At 33.3% G+C, this 15,264-nt stretch overlaps 2 protein-coding genes and 2 pseudogenes across 2 annotated transcripts; all 4 read right to left on the bottom strand.

Annotated features, from left to right (window-relative positions):
- Window positions 1-2,279: 2,279 nt before the first annotated feature.
- LOC148929608 (F-box protein At3g07870-like) lies at window positions 2,280-3,446 on the bottom strand. The gene has a single exon (XM_089070241.1). It carries the CDS (start codon window positions 3,444-3,446, stop codon window positions 2,280-2,282), a length of 1,167 nt encoding a protein of 388 aa, XP_088926367.1.
- Window positions 3,447-5,225: 1,779 nt separating this feature from the next.
- LOC148929607 (F-box protein At2g23160-like) lies at window positions 5,226-6,598 on the bottom strand. The gene is made up of 2 exons (XM_089056952.1): window positions 6,540-6,598; window positions 5,226-6,351 (listed from the first exon to the last, which is right to left on the bottom strand). Exons 1-2 carry the CDS (start codon window positions 6,596-6,598, stop codon window positions 5,226-5,228), a joined length of 1,185 nt encoding a protein of 394 aa, XP_088913078.1.
- Window positions 6,599-8,048: 1,450 nt separating this feature from the next.
- LOC148929606 (F-box protein At3g07870-like) lies at window positions 8,049-9,087 on the bottom strand (annotated as a pseudogene).
- A 342-nt stretch (window positions 9,088-9,429) lies between these two features.
- On the bottom strand, window positions 9,430-10,494 carry LOC148929605 (putative F-box protein At5g15670; annotated as a pseudogene).
- Window positions 10,495-15,264: the final 4,770 nt, after the last annotated feature.

Here is a 15,264-nt window from a genome sequence, read left to right as displayed (position 1 = left end):
AGAGAAGGTGGGTGTAAGTATTAAAGTAGAGAGATAAAGAAAGATGAATATTTTAATAGGAGTGAGAAAAAGTGGTTGAGTGTATTAATTGGAGAGAGAAAGTTACCAAAAAAGGAAATGTGTCATCTTAGTTGGAACAAACTAAAAAGGAAAACGTGTCATCTTAAGCGGGACGGAGGGAGTAATATGTAAGTCGTTTAAGAAAATAATATTTAGTCTTAGAAGAATCTAAAGGACCTTCAGTATTTTTGTAGTTGATAAATACCGTGGCAGTATAATCCGATGCGAACAACAAGTCATCATTTGCGAAAACTTTGAGCAGTCCATATCCAGTTCATCGTTTGAAGGACGTATATACATTACCCTAATTATAATCATCTCCATAGTTGTCCATCCATCAAATAACAACTAAGATCCCTATAATATCACAAAAATATAGCTGTCCCTCCATAAAGCATAGCCGATAATTGTCATATTTGCCGCCATTATAACCCGGAAGAGAAAATTTAGTAAATAGCTCTATTTCAAGGTCGAAGCAACTAACAAAGAGATTGTTCTCCGAATCATATTCTAACCAATGGACATTTCCGTTAAAAAATACAGCATAATCTCCCGGTGCTCTAAGGTTGAGAACACAACAACTACGAAATATTTCCTCGTAATCATATCGAAACAAGCCTTTCATATACGCAGTGTAACCACGAGGCACTATAATGCTTTTATTGCCTCGTGGTGGTGCTGCTGCGATGCTTTTCCACGACCCTTCTTCTCCTAGAGTGTATACATAATACGACCTAATTTGATTGCTACATACAATCTTATATTTCCCGGTTAATTTGCTCACTCCAAATCCAAAAGTGCAACTGTCTGTGCACAAAGGCAGATGAGGAAGCTCGACATATTCACGAATCAATGGATTACATATGAATAAAGTATTAGCGTATCCATCCCTCAACAAAATTAAACCATTAGCCGAATCAATTACAACATGACAGTGGGCATGATGGAAAGGAGGCAAGTTAAACAAGAAAAGTGGCTCATAATCCTCATCGCACACTGCGAAACTCTTCTCCCGGTTAACGAAAGCTAGGCAGGGTTCCGGAGTATAAGATCTCTTAAAGTCACCCCCTCCATCAGATTACACCTTGATTTGCAAACTCACTTGCACCTTATAATGCTTCTAATCGAAAGTTATCTGAGGATCTCTCTCGTCATCTCTTGGGGTAGATTTGTCAAAAACCTTTCTTCTGCAACAGTCTTTTACTTCTTCTTAGTGCAGTAGGAGGGTTTCTAGTGATCTTCATCGGTACCAATCTATATATATTAATTTATTTACATAAACTAGAACATAGCAAGAAGACAAATAAACAAATTTAACAACAACAATAAAATGTCAATTTACATAATCAATAACACATAAACAAAACAGCCATAATTCAAATTAATTAGAGACTTCACCAAATAAATTAACAACCAAGAATAAATTAGATATTTAAATCTAACAATTGTTAAATTCAAGAGCAAATACACATGCACCATCTCCTTTATCTTCATATCAAAAAACTATTTACAATCCATCAATTCATCAGCAATTGCCTAATTAAATTTCGAAATTTAAACTCTCATTGCAAAAATAATTGGTGGAATTCAGCAAAGCATTACCTACCTAATTATATTTCGAATAGTTGCAAAGGGAAGACAGGGGCAAGGTTAGGGTTTTAAAGATGAATAAACTATTTAGTATTTTTATTCTTAAATTGTTGGGCCTCTAAATCATCAAATTAAGTAGCCCAATTTTAGTTTCAGGTTGTGAAATTTGCACATCATTTTAAATTTGTCATGATTTTATAGATCAATTTTAAAATTTGCAAGAATAAACTAGATTCTTGCTCAAATGGTATTTCCCTTTATTAAATTAATTAGCTTTTTGAACTAAATATCGATGGGTTTATTCAATTAAGCAGTTTAAATTAACTATGGTAAGTTATTAAGAATAATTCAATTCATACCTTTTCATTTTATTTAACATAGTATTCTGGAACACAAACAAAAAGCCACATTAGAAATTGTAGGTAAACACAACGCCAAATCGAATGCTGATTTAATTGGAGGTTAACAGAAAAAAATGGTTAAATAACAGATGATTAAACACCGAAAAATTAATCATTTTATAAATAAGGATTCAATGAAATAAAAATTAAAAATATGTAACACCACTATTGGAACAAAAAAAGTACAAGAATCTATGATATTATAGGAACCTGCATATATATGTTTCCCTAATAAAAATATAATGACTGAACATTGTGAATACCCATATTTTTGAGCGAGAGAAAGCTTGGGATATAACTGACTATGTTGGAAGAATGAAAAGGAGATCGGCGAAGAATTGCATATCTCACAAGATTCCTAGTGTTCCTTGAATAGGTAAATAGTTTAAAATAATCTCTTTTAATCGTAAACAACAAGTCACCATTTTCAAAAACTTTTAGCGGGAAAATAATATCATGGATATCTGGTCGGTTGACCATAAATGTCTTTACCCAAGAATTCGCATCCCCATAGTTGTTCATCCACCAAATAACAACACTGCCACTTGCTGAAATGCCGCATAAACATAGTCGACCATCCAAAACACATAACCGATATTCTCTATTCTTATATAAAAAATATTTAAGATGGTCACCATAATTACGAGGAAGAGAAAAACTGGTAAAGAGTTCGGTTTCAAGATCAAAGCAACAAATCAGGAAATTCCCCTCCACATTATCACATGTCAACCAGTGAAGATTTCCGTTAAGAAATACAGCTTTATCCTGAGGGGGTCTCGGGTGGCCTATCGCCGCTCCAATTCTTCTCCACGACCCTCCTCCTTTTCCTAGAGTGTACACATGACAAGACGTATAATAATTACCACATAAAATCTTGTACTGCCCACTTAATCTGCTAACTCCAAATCCGAAAACGTTGCCTTGTGTAGGCAGCCTAGGAAGCTCAATATATTCACCAGTAATTGGATTGCATACAAAAAGAATTTCGTTACATCTACTCGATCCATCCCACGCCAAAAGCAAACCATTAGCTGAACCAACTACTGCGCGATAGCAACCGAGGGTTGTGACTTCAATTTGAGGAGGGAAGTTGAACCGGCGAAGTGGTTTGCAAGCCTCGTCGCAGACAGCGTACCCCTTGGATTGATGCACGAAAGCGAAGCCTGGTTTCGGATTATACGACATTGCAAAGTCACTCCCTTTTATCAGATTATGCCATGATTCACAAACATGCGTGCACTTTATAATGCTACTAATTGGGAGTCTTCTCAAGATCTCTATCAGCATCTCTTGCGGTAGATTTGTCAAGAAATCTTTCTTTTGCATCAATCTTTTACTTCTTCTGAGAGCAATTGGGGCGCTTTTATTCATCTTTCGAGGCTTAATGATCTTCATCAATAACAATTCTTCTGATTCTATTTATAACAACCAATTAGTCCTATTTCGAACGGGAAACTGTGTCAGTATATTTGTTTTTTCTTACCAATTTGTATCTTTAACAAAACGATCAGCTTTATCTAAAGAAATTTGCATATTTATCTAATGAATCTAATTAATATTCGGTCGAAATTCAAATAATTGATTAATTCGACATGGGATAGGCTTTGGTGAAAAGCATGAGTTGGGCTTTCATATATAAAAAGACCAAAATGAGTTGGGCTTTCATAGGAAAAAATTAATTAGCTCAATTTTAGTTTAGTCTTATTAATTATTTTTATGAAATGAGAAACAATAGCATTATATGAAGTTTAAAAATAACAAATGTATAACAGTTTATTTACGACCAAACATAAAATTAAATAAGTTTCAAAATCAACCAACGTGCACACAAATATTGATTAGGATTCATATTCATTTTTGGAATATTACATAAATGAGTCATTTCCATTTTTGTTACTCTCTCTTTTACTTTACTTCATCTATTACTTTATTCTCCTTCATTTAACGAACAAAATCGATATTTTCTTAAATCCCATGCTGAAATAAAATGTCTCACTTGGTGATAGAAGGAGGGGTACGTTTTTGGTTCTCTACTATAAATAGAGTAACTTTTTTTGCAAAGTTCATAGCCAGAAAAAGCTTAGGATATAAAAGACAGTGATGGAAAATTAATAAGGCCAGGACTTGGGCGAAGTAGACTATATATCACAACACGATGTTTTTGGAGTACATAAATAGTAGATCATTTGTATTTGGTGTAAATAACAAGTCACCATTTGCTAAAATTTTGAGCTGTGATGTGTAAATTAGAGCTCGTGTTTATATACTCTCCCTATGTTCCATAGAAATAGGTCATATTTCTTTTTTTGTCCGTCCGTAGAATTAGGCTGTATCCATTTGTGGCAGCCCTAAATGGCCCCTATGGGACGGAGGGAGTAGTATTTACTAATCACGGTAATTTAATTACTCCCTCTGTCCCCCATTAATTGGCACCAAATTCCTTTTTTCGTCTGTCCCCAATTAATTGACACCCTTACTTTTTACTATTTTTGTTAATATACCCCACATTTCACTAACCCATTTCACACATTTTATTATAAAATTGATACTATATAAAAGTAAGATACACATTCCATTAACTTTTTTCATCCATTTTGCATTATATTTCTTAAAACTCATGTCAAGTCAACCGGTGTCAATTAATGGGGGACGGAGAGTGTATAAGAAATTGTAGGTAACACACCGCCCAAAATCATATACTCCCTCCGTCCCGCTTTAGTAGTCCCGGTTGAGTCGGGCACATGTTTTAAGAAAGTATTTGAGTGTATAATAATAAGTACTGTAGTGGATTGAGACCCACTTTTAATTGATTGTGTAATAAATAAATGTTGTACTTGATGTTGGGACTCACTTTTAACACTTTTCTATTTACTTTGTACAATTTTTTATTAGTTTATCTCAACCAGGACTCCTAAGGCGGGACATAGGAGTAATGATTTATTTGGAGGTTTATCTTTCTATATATAGTACTATAATCCACTTGAATGTACTATAATACACTATCAAATTTCGAAAGTATGAAAAAATGGTAAATAACAGATGATTAGCAGAAAAATTAAACACTAAAGTAAATAACGATCTAATGAAATGAAATAAAAATAAAAATTATAAATAAGGTTTAGAACAAAAAACTGTACCAGAATCTTTGAAAATATAAATATCTATTCATGTTGCTTAATAAAAACTTAATGATTGAACATTAGGAATCCCCATAGCTGTGAGCGAGAGAAAGCTTGGGATATAAGTGATGATGTTGGATAAATAAGTTTTATATAGGCGAAGATGAGCATTTTTCACATAACGCTCGGTGTTTTTGGAGTAGATATATAGTTGATCATTTTCAGGCTTGGAAAACAACAAGTCACCATTTGCAAAAACTTTGAGCGGGAAAATAATTCCATGGATATCACTGACCGTGTATGCCTTTACCCAAGAATTCGTATCTCCGTAGGTGTTCATCTTCCAGATAACAACATGACCACGTCGTAAAATATCGCATAAACATAACCGGCCATCCAAGACACATAGCCGATATTCGCCATTCAAATATAACTGGTATCCATCATTATAATTAGTAATGTGATCACGAGGAGGAAGAAAAAAGCTGGTAAACAACTCAGTTTCAAGATCAAAGCAACAAACCAAGGGAATTCTATTATCCTTATAATCAATTGTCAACCAGTGAAGATTTCCATTGAAAAATACTGCATTTTCCAAGGCCAGTCGAGGGCGGCATGTTGCCCCAACAATGCTTCTCCAACACCCTCCTTTTCCTAGAGTGTATACATGAGAGCCACGTAAAATCTTGTATTGTCCACTTATTTTGCTCACGCCAAATCCAAATACATAGCTAACCGAAGGCTGAAGAGGGAGCTTGATATATTCACTTGTAATTGGATTGCATACGCAAAGCCTAGCGTCAATTACATTCCACACTAAAATCAAACCATTAGCTGAACCAACTACGACACAAGGGCGACTATTAGTTGAATTTTTTTTGAGAGGAGGAAAGCCGAAGTGGCAAAGTGGCTTGTAGGCCTCATCGCAGACTGCAAACCCTATGTCTCGATGAGCGAAAGCCAGGCCTGGTAGCGGAGACCACAACATCTCAAAGTCGCCACCTTTTATCAAATTGCGGCATGATTTACACACACACTTGCACCTCATAATGCATCTAATCGGAAGTCTTCTAAGGATTTCTATCGTCATATCTTGCGGTAGATTTGTCAACAAATCTGGCTTCTGCAGCAATCTTTTTTTCCTTCTGAGGGCAGTAGTGGAGATCTTCGTCAATCTACATCTATAACAAAAATTGAAAATAAATTTAATCATTTATCTAATGAATCAACACATAACATAAACAACCAGTCAATTTTAGTTGCACAAATAAACAGTTTAACAACAAGACATAAATGAACCAAAAAAAAGACTATTTTAACCACAAAAAAAAAAAGAAAGAAATTGCTCGAAATTCATCAGAGCACCTACCTAATTAATTCTGGAAATCTGCAAAAGAATTGATCGAATTTAGCAAACTTAGCACTCATGACCTAATTAAGATTCGGTAGAGAGAAGAATAAGTTGGGTAATTGAGTAATTCATATGATAAATTAGACTATTAAGTATTTATAATCCGAAACGAGTTGGGCTTTGATTATTGCTAAAAAAAATGAAACTTCTAGTTGTTTATCGTGTTGGTACTCCCCGTTCACAATTTATATTTGTAATCTCTAAATATTTATAATTGTAATCTCTAAATATTTTTTTTATTTAGTACTCCTATTTAAAAGTGATTTTAGATGTAGTAATACATTAGTTATTTTCATTTTCTTTTTCAAGTGAATCTCCCTCTTAGAGAAGTTTAATTCTAGAAAATCATCAGTGCACTTGGAAAAATCACAAAATCACAAAAAAAGTGAAATTTACTGTAAGTAGAATTAGTCAAAGTATGTTTCTTTTATTTAGAATTTCCGTTTCTATCTTGCAGATTTAGGTGATTTAGTATTTGTTACCAGTTGAGATATTATAGGATTCCTTTTGCTTGAATATTATGTAATTCTTGATATTTATTTCATCTTCTAAATAACATAGGATTAGGTTTTTCTTCATCTAATTCTCTCTAATGTGCTATTTTTATTAATAATGAGTGGAGATTTATAGACAATTCTAACGCAAGAAATATGATACTTGGAAGATGACTTTTCAACGTCGTATATTCCGAAACCATGCCTGGCTTTCGGACATGAAGACACGGGATATGATGTCTGCGACGATGCATGCGAGCCATTTTTCCGATTCCGCTTGGCTCGGAAATCCAAATAATTGCTTGACTCAGCATGGGTAGGCTATGGTGAAAAGAATGAGTTGGGCTTTCATATATAAAAAAAATATTTAGCCCAATTTCACTTCAGCCTCAATCACACAATTACTCCTCCGTCCGCAAATAAGATTAAGAATCTCATTTCTTTCCAGCAACGGTTTTAAGAAATATTTAGAAAAGTGGATGAAGACAGTTAGTGGAATATAGGTCTCAGATGTATATATTAGTCTTAAAAGAGTATGTAAGTAAGATGAGTTAGTGGAATGTGGTATCTCTTTACTATTTATTTATAGTAGTAGTAATTATAAACCAGAACTTCTATTTGCGGACGGATCAAAATAGAAAAGTAGGACTTCTATTCCTGGACGAAGGGAGTACTAGTTACACATTCGTCCGATCGTGGTATATTTTATTTTCTTCACATTAATTTTTTGATGAAATGAGAAACAATAGCATTATATGGAGTTTAAAAACAACAAATATAACCAAACGTAAAATTAAATAAGTTTCAAAATCCACCAATATGCACACAAATGTATGATATGATGAAAAAAAGGTAAACGTAAAATTAATCATTTAGAAAATAACGATCTAATAAAATGAAAAATTAAATACATCGGTTTAGAACAAAGAATTGTACCAGAAACTTTAAAAATATAAATATCTATACATGTTGCTTAATAAAAACTTAATGATTGAACATTAGGAATCCCCATAGCCGTGAGCGAGAGAAAGCTTGGGATATAAGTGATGATGTTGGAAAAATAAGATTTATATCGGCGAAGATGAGCATTTTTCACAAAACGCTCGGTGTTTTTGGAGTAGAGATACAGTTGGTCATTTGTAGACTTGGAAAACAACAAGTCACCATTTGCAAACACTTTAAGCGGAAAAATAATTCCATGGATATCACTGACAGTATATGCCTTTACCCAAGAATTCGCATCCCCGTAGGTGTTCATCTGCCATATAACAACATGATGACGTCGTAAAATATCGCATAAACATAACCGACCATCCAAGACACATAGCCGATATTTGCCATTCAAAAATAACAGGTATCCATCATCATGATCACGAGGAGGGAGAGAAAAGGAGCTCAGTTTCAAGATCAAAGCAACAAACCAAGAAATTCTCCTTAGAATCAGTTGTCAACCAGTGAAGATTTCCGTTGAAAAATACTGCATTTGCCCAGGGCAGTCGAGGGTGGCCTGTTGCCCCAACAATGGTTCTCCCACACCCTCCTTCTCTTCCTGGAGTATATACATGAGCGCCACATAAAATCTTGTATTGTCCACTTAATTTGCTCACGCCAAATCCAAATACGTATCTACCCGTAGACTGACGAGGGAGCTTGATATATTCACTTGTAATTGGATTGCATACGCAAAACCTGGAATCAATTACATTCCACACCAAAATCAGACCATTAGCTGAACCAACTACGACACAAAGGCGACTATTAGTTGAATCTTTTTTGAGAGGAGGAAAGCTGAAGTGGCAAAGTGGCTTGTAGGCCTCATCGCAGACTGCAAACCCTATGTCTCGATGAACGAAAGCCAGGCCTGGTTGGGGAGTATACAACATCTGAAGGTTACCCCTCTCTATCATACTGCGCCATGATTTACAAACACACTTGCACCTCATAATGCTTCTAATCGGAAGTCATCTAAGGATCTCTCTCGTCATCTCCTCTGGAAGACTGTTCATGAACATTTTTGTTCCTCTTACCAATCTCTCTATCTATAACAAATTTGATCATTTATCTAATAAATCATCACTTAACATAAACAACCAGTGAATTTAGTTGCACAAATAAATAATTTAACAAGACAATAGTTTAATTACCATCGATTCTCCTTTCGTTAGAGAGGGGATTAAAGTCCTCACGAGTCATGACATGAATGATTAACCAAAAAAAGACAATTTTAACAAAAAAAAATATTGAGAATTGCTCGAAATTCATCAGCACCTAAATTCATCAGCACCTACCTAATTAATTCTCGAAATCTGCAAAAGAATTGCTCGAATTCAGCAAACTCAGCCCTTATGACCTAATTAAGATTTAGCTCGGCAAAGATGAGCTTTTCTCACAAGACGTTTGCTGTTTTGGAAGTAGATATATAGTCGATCATCTCTACACTCAGTAAATAACAAGTCACCATTTACAAAAACTCTGAGCGGTAAAATAACTTCTTGGATAGGGCTGATGGTATATGCCTCTACCCAAGAATTTACATCCCTGTAGTTGTTCATCCGCCAGATTACAACACGAAGATGATGAAAAATATCGCATAAACATAGTTGTCCCTCCAAAACACATAGCCGATATTGGCCATATATGTATAGCCAGCTTTTATCATCATATTTAATGTGATCACGGGGAGGGACAGAAAAGCTGGTAAAGAGCTCAGTTTCAAGATCAAAGCAACAAACCAAGAGTTTCCCCTCCCGATCACATGTCAACCAGTGAAGATTTCCATTTAAAAATGCAGCATTTTCCCAAGGCAGTCTAGGGTAGCCTATTGATGTTCCAATGCTTCTCCACGACCCTACTCATGTTCCTAGAGTGTATACATGACATGACCCAAATCTATCGCTGCACAAAATCTTGTATTGCCCACTTAATTTGCTCACGCCAAATCCAAATACACATCTATGCATAGGCGGACGAGGGAGCTCGATATATTCACTTGTGATTGGATTGCATATGCAAAAACTAACAACACTTCCATTCCGCACCAAAATCAAACCATTAGCTGAACCAACTACTGTACGAGATAAATCTTGATTGTCAGGGGGACGAAAGTCGAACCGGCAAAGTGGCTTGCAGCCTTCATCGCAAACTATATACCCCGTCTCTCGATGAACGAAAGCCAGGCCTGGTTGTGGAGTATACTCCAACGCAAAGTCACCCCCTTCTATCAGACTGCGCCATGATTTACAAACACACTTGCACCTCATAATGCTTCGAATTGGAAGTCTTCCCAAGATCTTTCTAATGATATCTTGTGGTATATTTGTCAAAAAGCCTTCCTTTTGCAACAATATTCTTTTACTTCTTCTCATGGCAGTAGGGGCGCTTTTATTCATCATCCTATACTAAGGTTTAGTGATCTTCATCAATATATATCTATATAAAAAAAAAACAGCTTTTTCTTAAGAAATTTAATCATTTATATAATGAATCAACCAACACATGACATAAACAACAAATCAATTCAGCACAAATAAACGAATTAAACAATAAGAGTCGTCACAACATAAATTAAGAACTATTAGTAATCAATATACAAAAGACAAATAAATTGAAATAGTTGTAGAATTGCTCGAAATTCATCAGCACCTACTTAATTAATTCTCGAAATTTAAAACCTGCAAATTAAATAATTGCTCGAATTCAGCTCACTCGTCGAAATCGTAATGATTGCTTGATTCGGTAGAGAGGGAAGAATGAGTTGCGCATTTTATATGAAAAAATTAGGGTAATTTAAATATTTATAAACCAAAATGAGTTGGGCTTTCATATTAAAAAGCTATTTAGCCCAATTTTTGGTTTAATGACATGACACCAAAAATGAGTTTTAATATAGAAAACTTCTCTAATCATATTTCAAATCTAAATTCATTTTGGATTTTTTTTCTATAAACCAATATGAAATACGGTGTTATGCAAAAATTTGGAGACATATACTCAAAAACTATGTAAAATTCAAAAATTATACTCCCTCCGTTTTTTAAAAATATGGACATTTGAAATGACATGAGTTTTAATGCACAATTTGGTAAAGTAAGAGAGAGGGAGAAAAAAATTGATAAAGTAGGAGAGAGAAAAAAAAATTAATGGAATAAGCGCTAAATAAATTGATTTGTAGGAGTGTAAAGATTTCCTAAAATAGAAAGTTAGAAAGTTGCTATTTTTAAAAAACGTACTAAAATGGAAAGAGTTGTTATTGTAAAAAAAAACGTAGGGAGTATAAAATTTGAGGTTTATGTAATTAACTGGAGATATTGTAAATAAGTGATGTTGGAAATCGTTGAAGAAGATCATATTTCACCAAATGCACTATGTTATTGTAAATAACTTTGAACCAGTAAATAAATAATCGATTATTTGTATTTACTGTGAACAAATAGTTACTTGTTATTTGCAATAACTTTGAACCAGTAAATAAATAATCGGTTTTTTGTGATCTATTATTTTTTCAAAGCTTCAATAGTTCAATGGTCCAGATACCTTCAACCAACAACCGTATATTGGTGTAAGTGCTCAACCATATATCCCAAATAGTGTTTTGCCACTCAAAATTTTGGAAAATGGTGACTTGATGTTCACAGAATATACTGATGATCGACTATTTATTTACTCCCAAAACACAGAAGACATTGAAACATTTGGTCCTCTTCAACGAACTATTTTTCTTTATTCTTCCAATATCGCCATTTATACCCCAACCTTTCTTTCTCTCAAAAGTATGGGTATTCACTATGTTGGGTCATCATATTTTTATCAGGAAAAACATATTCATTGTGCTTCAAAAGATTTTTGTACTAGTGTTTTTTGTTTCAACAGGTTCTATATTTTGATTTTTGTATTTCGTTGTATCTTTAATGGAATATTAATCGTTTGTTTGTCATTTGTTATTCATCCAATTTCCATGTCATATCCTACTCGTGGTGCAAGTTACAATTATAAAGTTAATTATTATAAGATTTTGTATCTTAAGACATTAGAATTTCAGAATTAGATTCTATAAAAATATACAAATCTTGTGATTAATTAGCTAGCATAAGTCAAAGTCATAACAATTAATTGATTGATTTAAGTCGTTTACAATAACATGTTATTCTCTTATCTCGAAAATGATAGATAGTACAAGAATCTATGGAAGTATTGAAAATAATGTAAGAATATTTATATTCTTATGTGACCTATATATCTATTGGTTTAATATCAAGGATTAAGTTCATAATAAATTAAGGATTCTAATATAAAAGCTGATACCGTGATGGACCGATTTCGATTAAAGAATTAGAATCGGGTGTATTGATAACCCTCCTCTCTTACCTCTAATATGCCATAATTATATATAGATATATATATGTATGGATTCATTATAATATAGTATATGTATATACGAAAGGTTTTATAATGTGTACATATATACTAGTATATAATAATGTAAGGATTATGCATATATTTTAATGTGTACCGTTAGTTTATTAGATTGATTAGGAAAAGGCAGTTAATTAACTACCTTAATCAAAAGTTGGGTCTATTCATTTAATTGCATATTGTGGAAAGTCACGTCTTTACGAAGAGGTGCAAAGACTTCTATATAAATGAGGTTTTGCTCATTGTCGAAATACAGAAAAGGAAATACGTGATCAATTGCAAATAAATGATATACATGCAATGGTATTCACATATACAGATATACTTACATATATTATGGGAATGATAAATTATTGATTCTTTATCCATTAAAAGAATCATTAAAGGCTTGAGGTCAAAGAGGGGATAACATCAATTATGGAGGATCCAGTCAACGAAAGGACTAACATCAATTGGTGGATTCAACCTCTACATCAAATGAAGAAAGCATGGATGGAGGTTGGTGATTTTATCTCCACTTATAATATAAATGCTATGGTTGAATTAATTCAAATCTAGAATTAGATTTCATTATCGAAATCATTAAAGCATAGAGCTATGACTTACAGTTGGTATCAGAGCCAATCTAGATTTGGTTAATTCACCATTTATGTGATTTCAAAATCATAATTTGAATGGTCTTGGATTTTTCGATTTTGGTTAATATGCTTCCGCTTTTGTGTTGGGTAATTGTTTTATGAAATGTTAAAACAATATTAGGATATTCTACCCATTAAAGATTTCAATATTTAAATAATATATAACTTGTTTATCACCAAAGTGGTCTTGTTATATTGCATTTATTTATTGAAAATGATAAATGTTAATTAATTGATTATGATTATAGAGATGCTATAAATGACATAAGAGTTTGATTGATCAATTATTCTTTATTATCTATATACTGGGAGATCACCCAAAGGTGGATCATTATATATAGTTAATAAATACGAAAAGGATTAATCATTTATTCATGTATCATTTAGTATGTACACCCAAAGGCAACATGCTTATTTGATATATTTTTAGTTTGATTAATTGTTAAAGTATATATTTAGCATCGCTGAAAGTACATGTGCTTAAGTATTGCCCAAAGGTTACTTGAATGCATGTTATTTAAAGTTTTTATTACTGTTTATGAATCTGTGTTAAAGAACTTAGGCACGTATAGATAAGCATGTACAAATGTTGCAGCTTTATAAAATTTGTATGCATATGCTAACTCTGTCATTAAATTAATGGGCAAAATTATGGAGAATGATCTGAATAGATCCAGCTAACGCTGGGTGTAAAGATATTGGACCATGTCATACGAACGCAAGAGGAATCTTAACCATTATAGATGTCACTCTGTAACTAAAAATCTCAACATGAGACTTGGGAGTGATCAAGTAGGTTGAGCCTCATGAGAATGACAATGACAAAAAATTTGAGGTCATCTTTGTCCATGACAGAAAAAGCTAGGGAAATTATTAAGAAAATTAAAGAGTGTTCACGATCGGAGTTGACTGATAAGTCAAATGTAGAAGCATAATGAATGGGCTTACTACAAAATAGTTTGACTGGTCTCAGCCGATTCACGATCATGTGACAAACATGTCTAACTTGACAGACAGTAAAGTTAACGACCTTGAGAATGGAGGTTCATGAGCAAATGTCGGCCAAAATTTATCATAAACTCCCTACATGTTGAATTTAGCCAGTTCCAGGTAAATTATAACACCATTAAATATACATGGAACATTTAAAGAATTAAGGCCATGTTGGTTTAAAAGGAAGGGAGATTAAAGAAGATAAAATTTCAAGTTGCGAATATCATAGGTCTTGGAGGTGTAGGCACCAGTAAAGGAAATCTAAGTAAATAGTACAAAAGAAGGATAAATATTTTTTGAAAGGTCCGGAAAAGCATATCCATAAGGAAAAGAAGTGTTTCATTTGTACGAAAATAGAACACTTCAGGAAAGATTGTCCTAAAAAGGAAGGCTTGGTTCGATAAGAAAGTTGAACATAACTATTTTTGTTTACTTTAAATTAAATCTTATCGAAGAGCCTAATAATACTTAGTGGTCAGTTTTTGGTGCTACAATCCATATGTCTCATGATTAAACATGGATTCAGTTCGATCCAATCTATAAAAGGATTTGAAAATAATTGTTCATAAAGAAACATGATAAGGGCGTGGAACGAAGGCATTGAAACATACAGCTTGATCTTAGACATCGAATGTCATGTAGATCTTAACAGTTATCTCTGTGTGCCTAAGTGTGCTATAAATATTGTTTCTGTAAATGGATTTGATAACTTAAGTTTTAATATCAAGATTGAACATGGTGAATCTACATCGTACTGAAATGATTACTATTATGGTATTGGTACATTATTTTATTCACATAATTGATAAATCTTGATGCAAAGTTTTCTGAATCTTTATTTAATATTGAAAGTCGAGGCGTTAAGCGTTGTTGGTCAAGTAAAAGTTTGACGTTCTTGTGGCATTAAAGATTAGGTCCTATTTCCAAAGAAAGGATTATGAGGTTGGTAAAGTACGAAAGTCTTCCTCAAAGTCGGAATTTAGTATACTAAATACGTGTGTTGATTGCGTTATGGGGAAGCATACTACACACATTATAAAGAAATCAGCCACGAGAAGCACTCAGCTTATTAAAGTAATATATACTGATATATGCGGTCATTTTGATACTCTTTGGGTTGATAAAAATTACTTAATCATCTTTATT

Source organism: Salvia hispanica, chromosome 4 (genome assembly GCF_029641045.1).
Source record: "Salvia hispanica isolate PSC_SH4W2 chromosome 4, Shi_PSC_v1, whole genome shotgun sequence".
NCBI lineage: Eukaryota > Viridiplantae > Streptophyta > Magnoliopsida > Lamiales > Lamiaceae > Salvia > Salvia hispanica.
The sequence above is the reverse complement of the archived record's forward strand: the minus strand, read 5'-3'. Positions and strand labels throughout refer to the sequence as shown.

Bases quoted from the DNA above. Each gene is read 5' to 3' on its own strand.
- LOC148929608 (XM_089070241.1), bottom strand. From the start codon at position 3,446: ATGAAGATCATTAAGCCTCGAAAGATGAATAAAAGCGCCCCAATTGCT.
- LOC148929607 (XM_089056952.1), bottom strand. From the start codon at position 6,598: ATGAGTGCTAAGTTTGCTAAATTCGATCAATTCTTTTGCAGATTTCCA. The intron at 6,352-6,539 runs GTAGGTGCTCTG...TTTTTGTTATAG, and splicing joins AGATTTCCAGAATTAATTAG to ATGTAGATTGACGAAGATCT.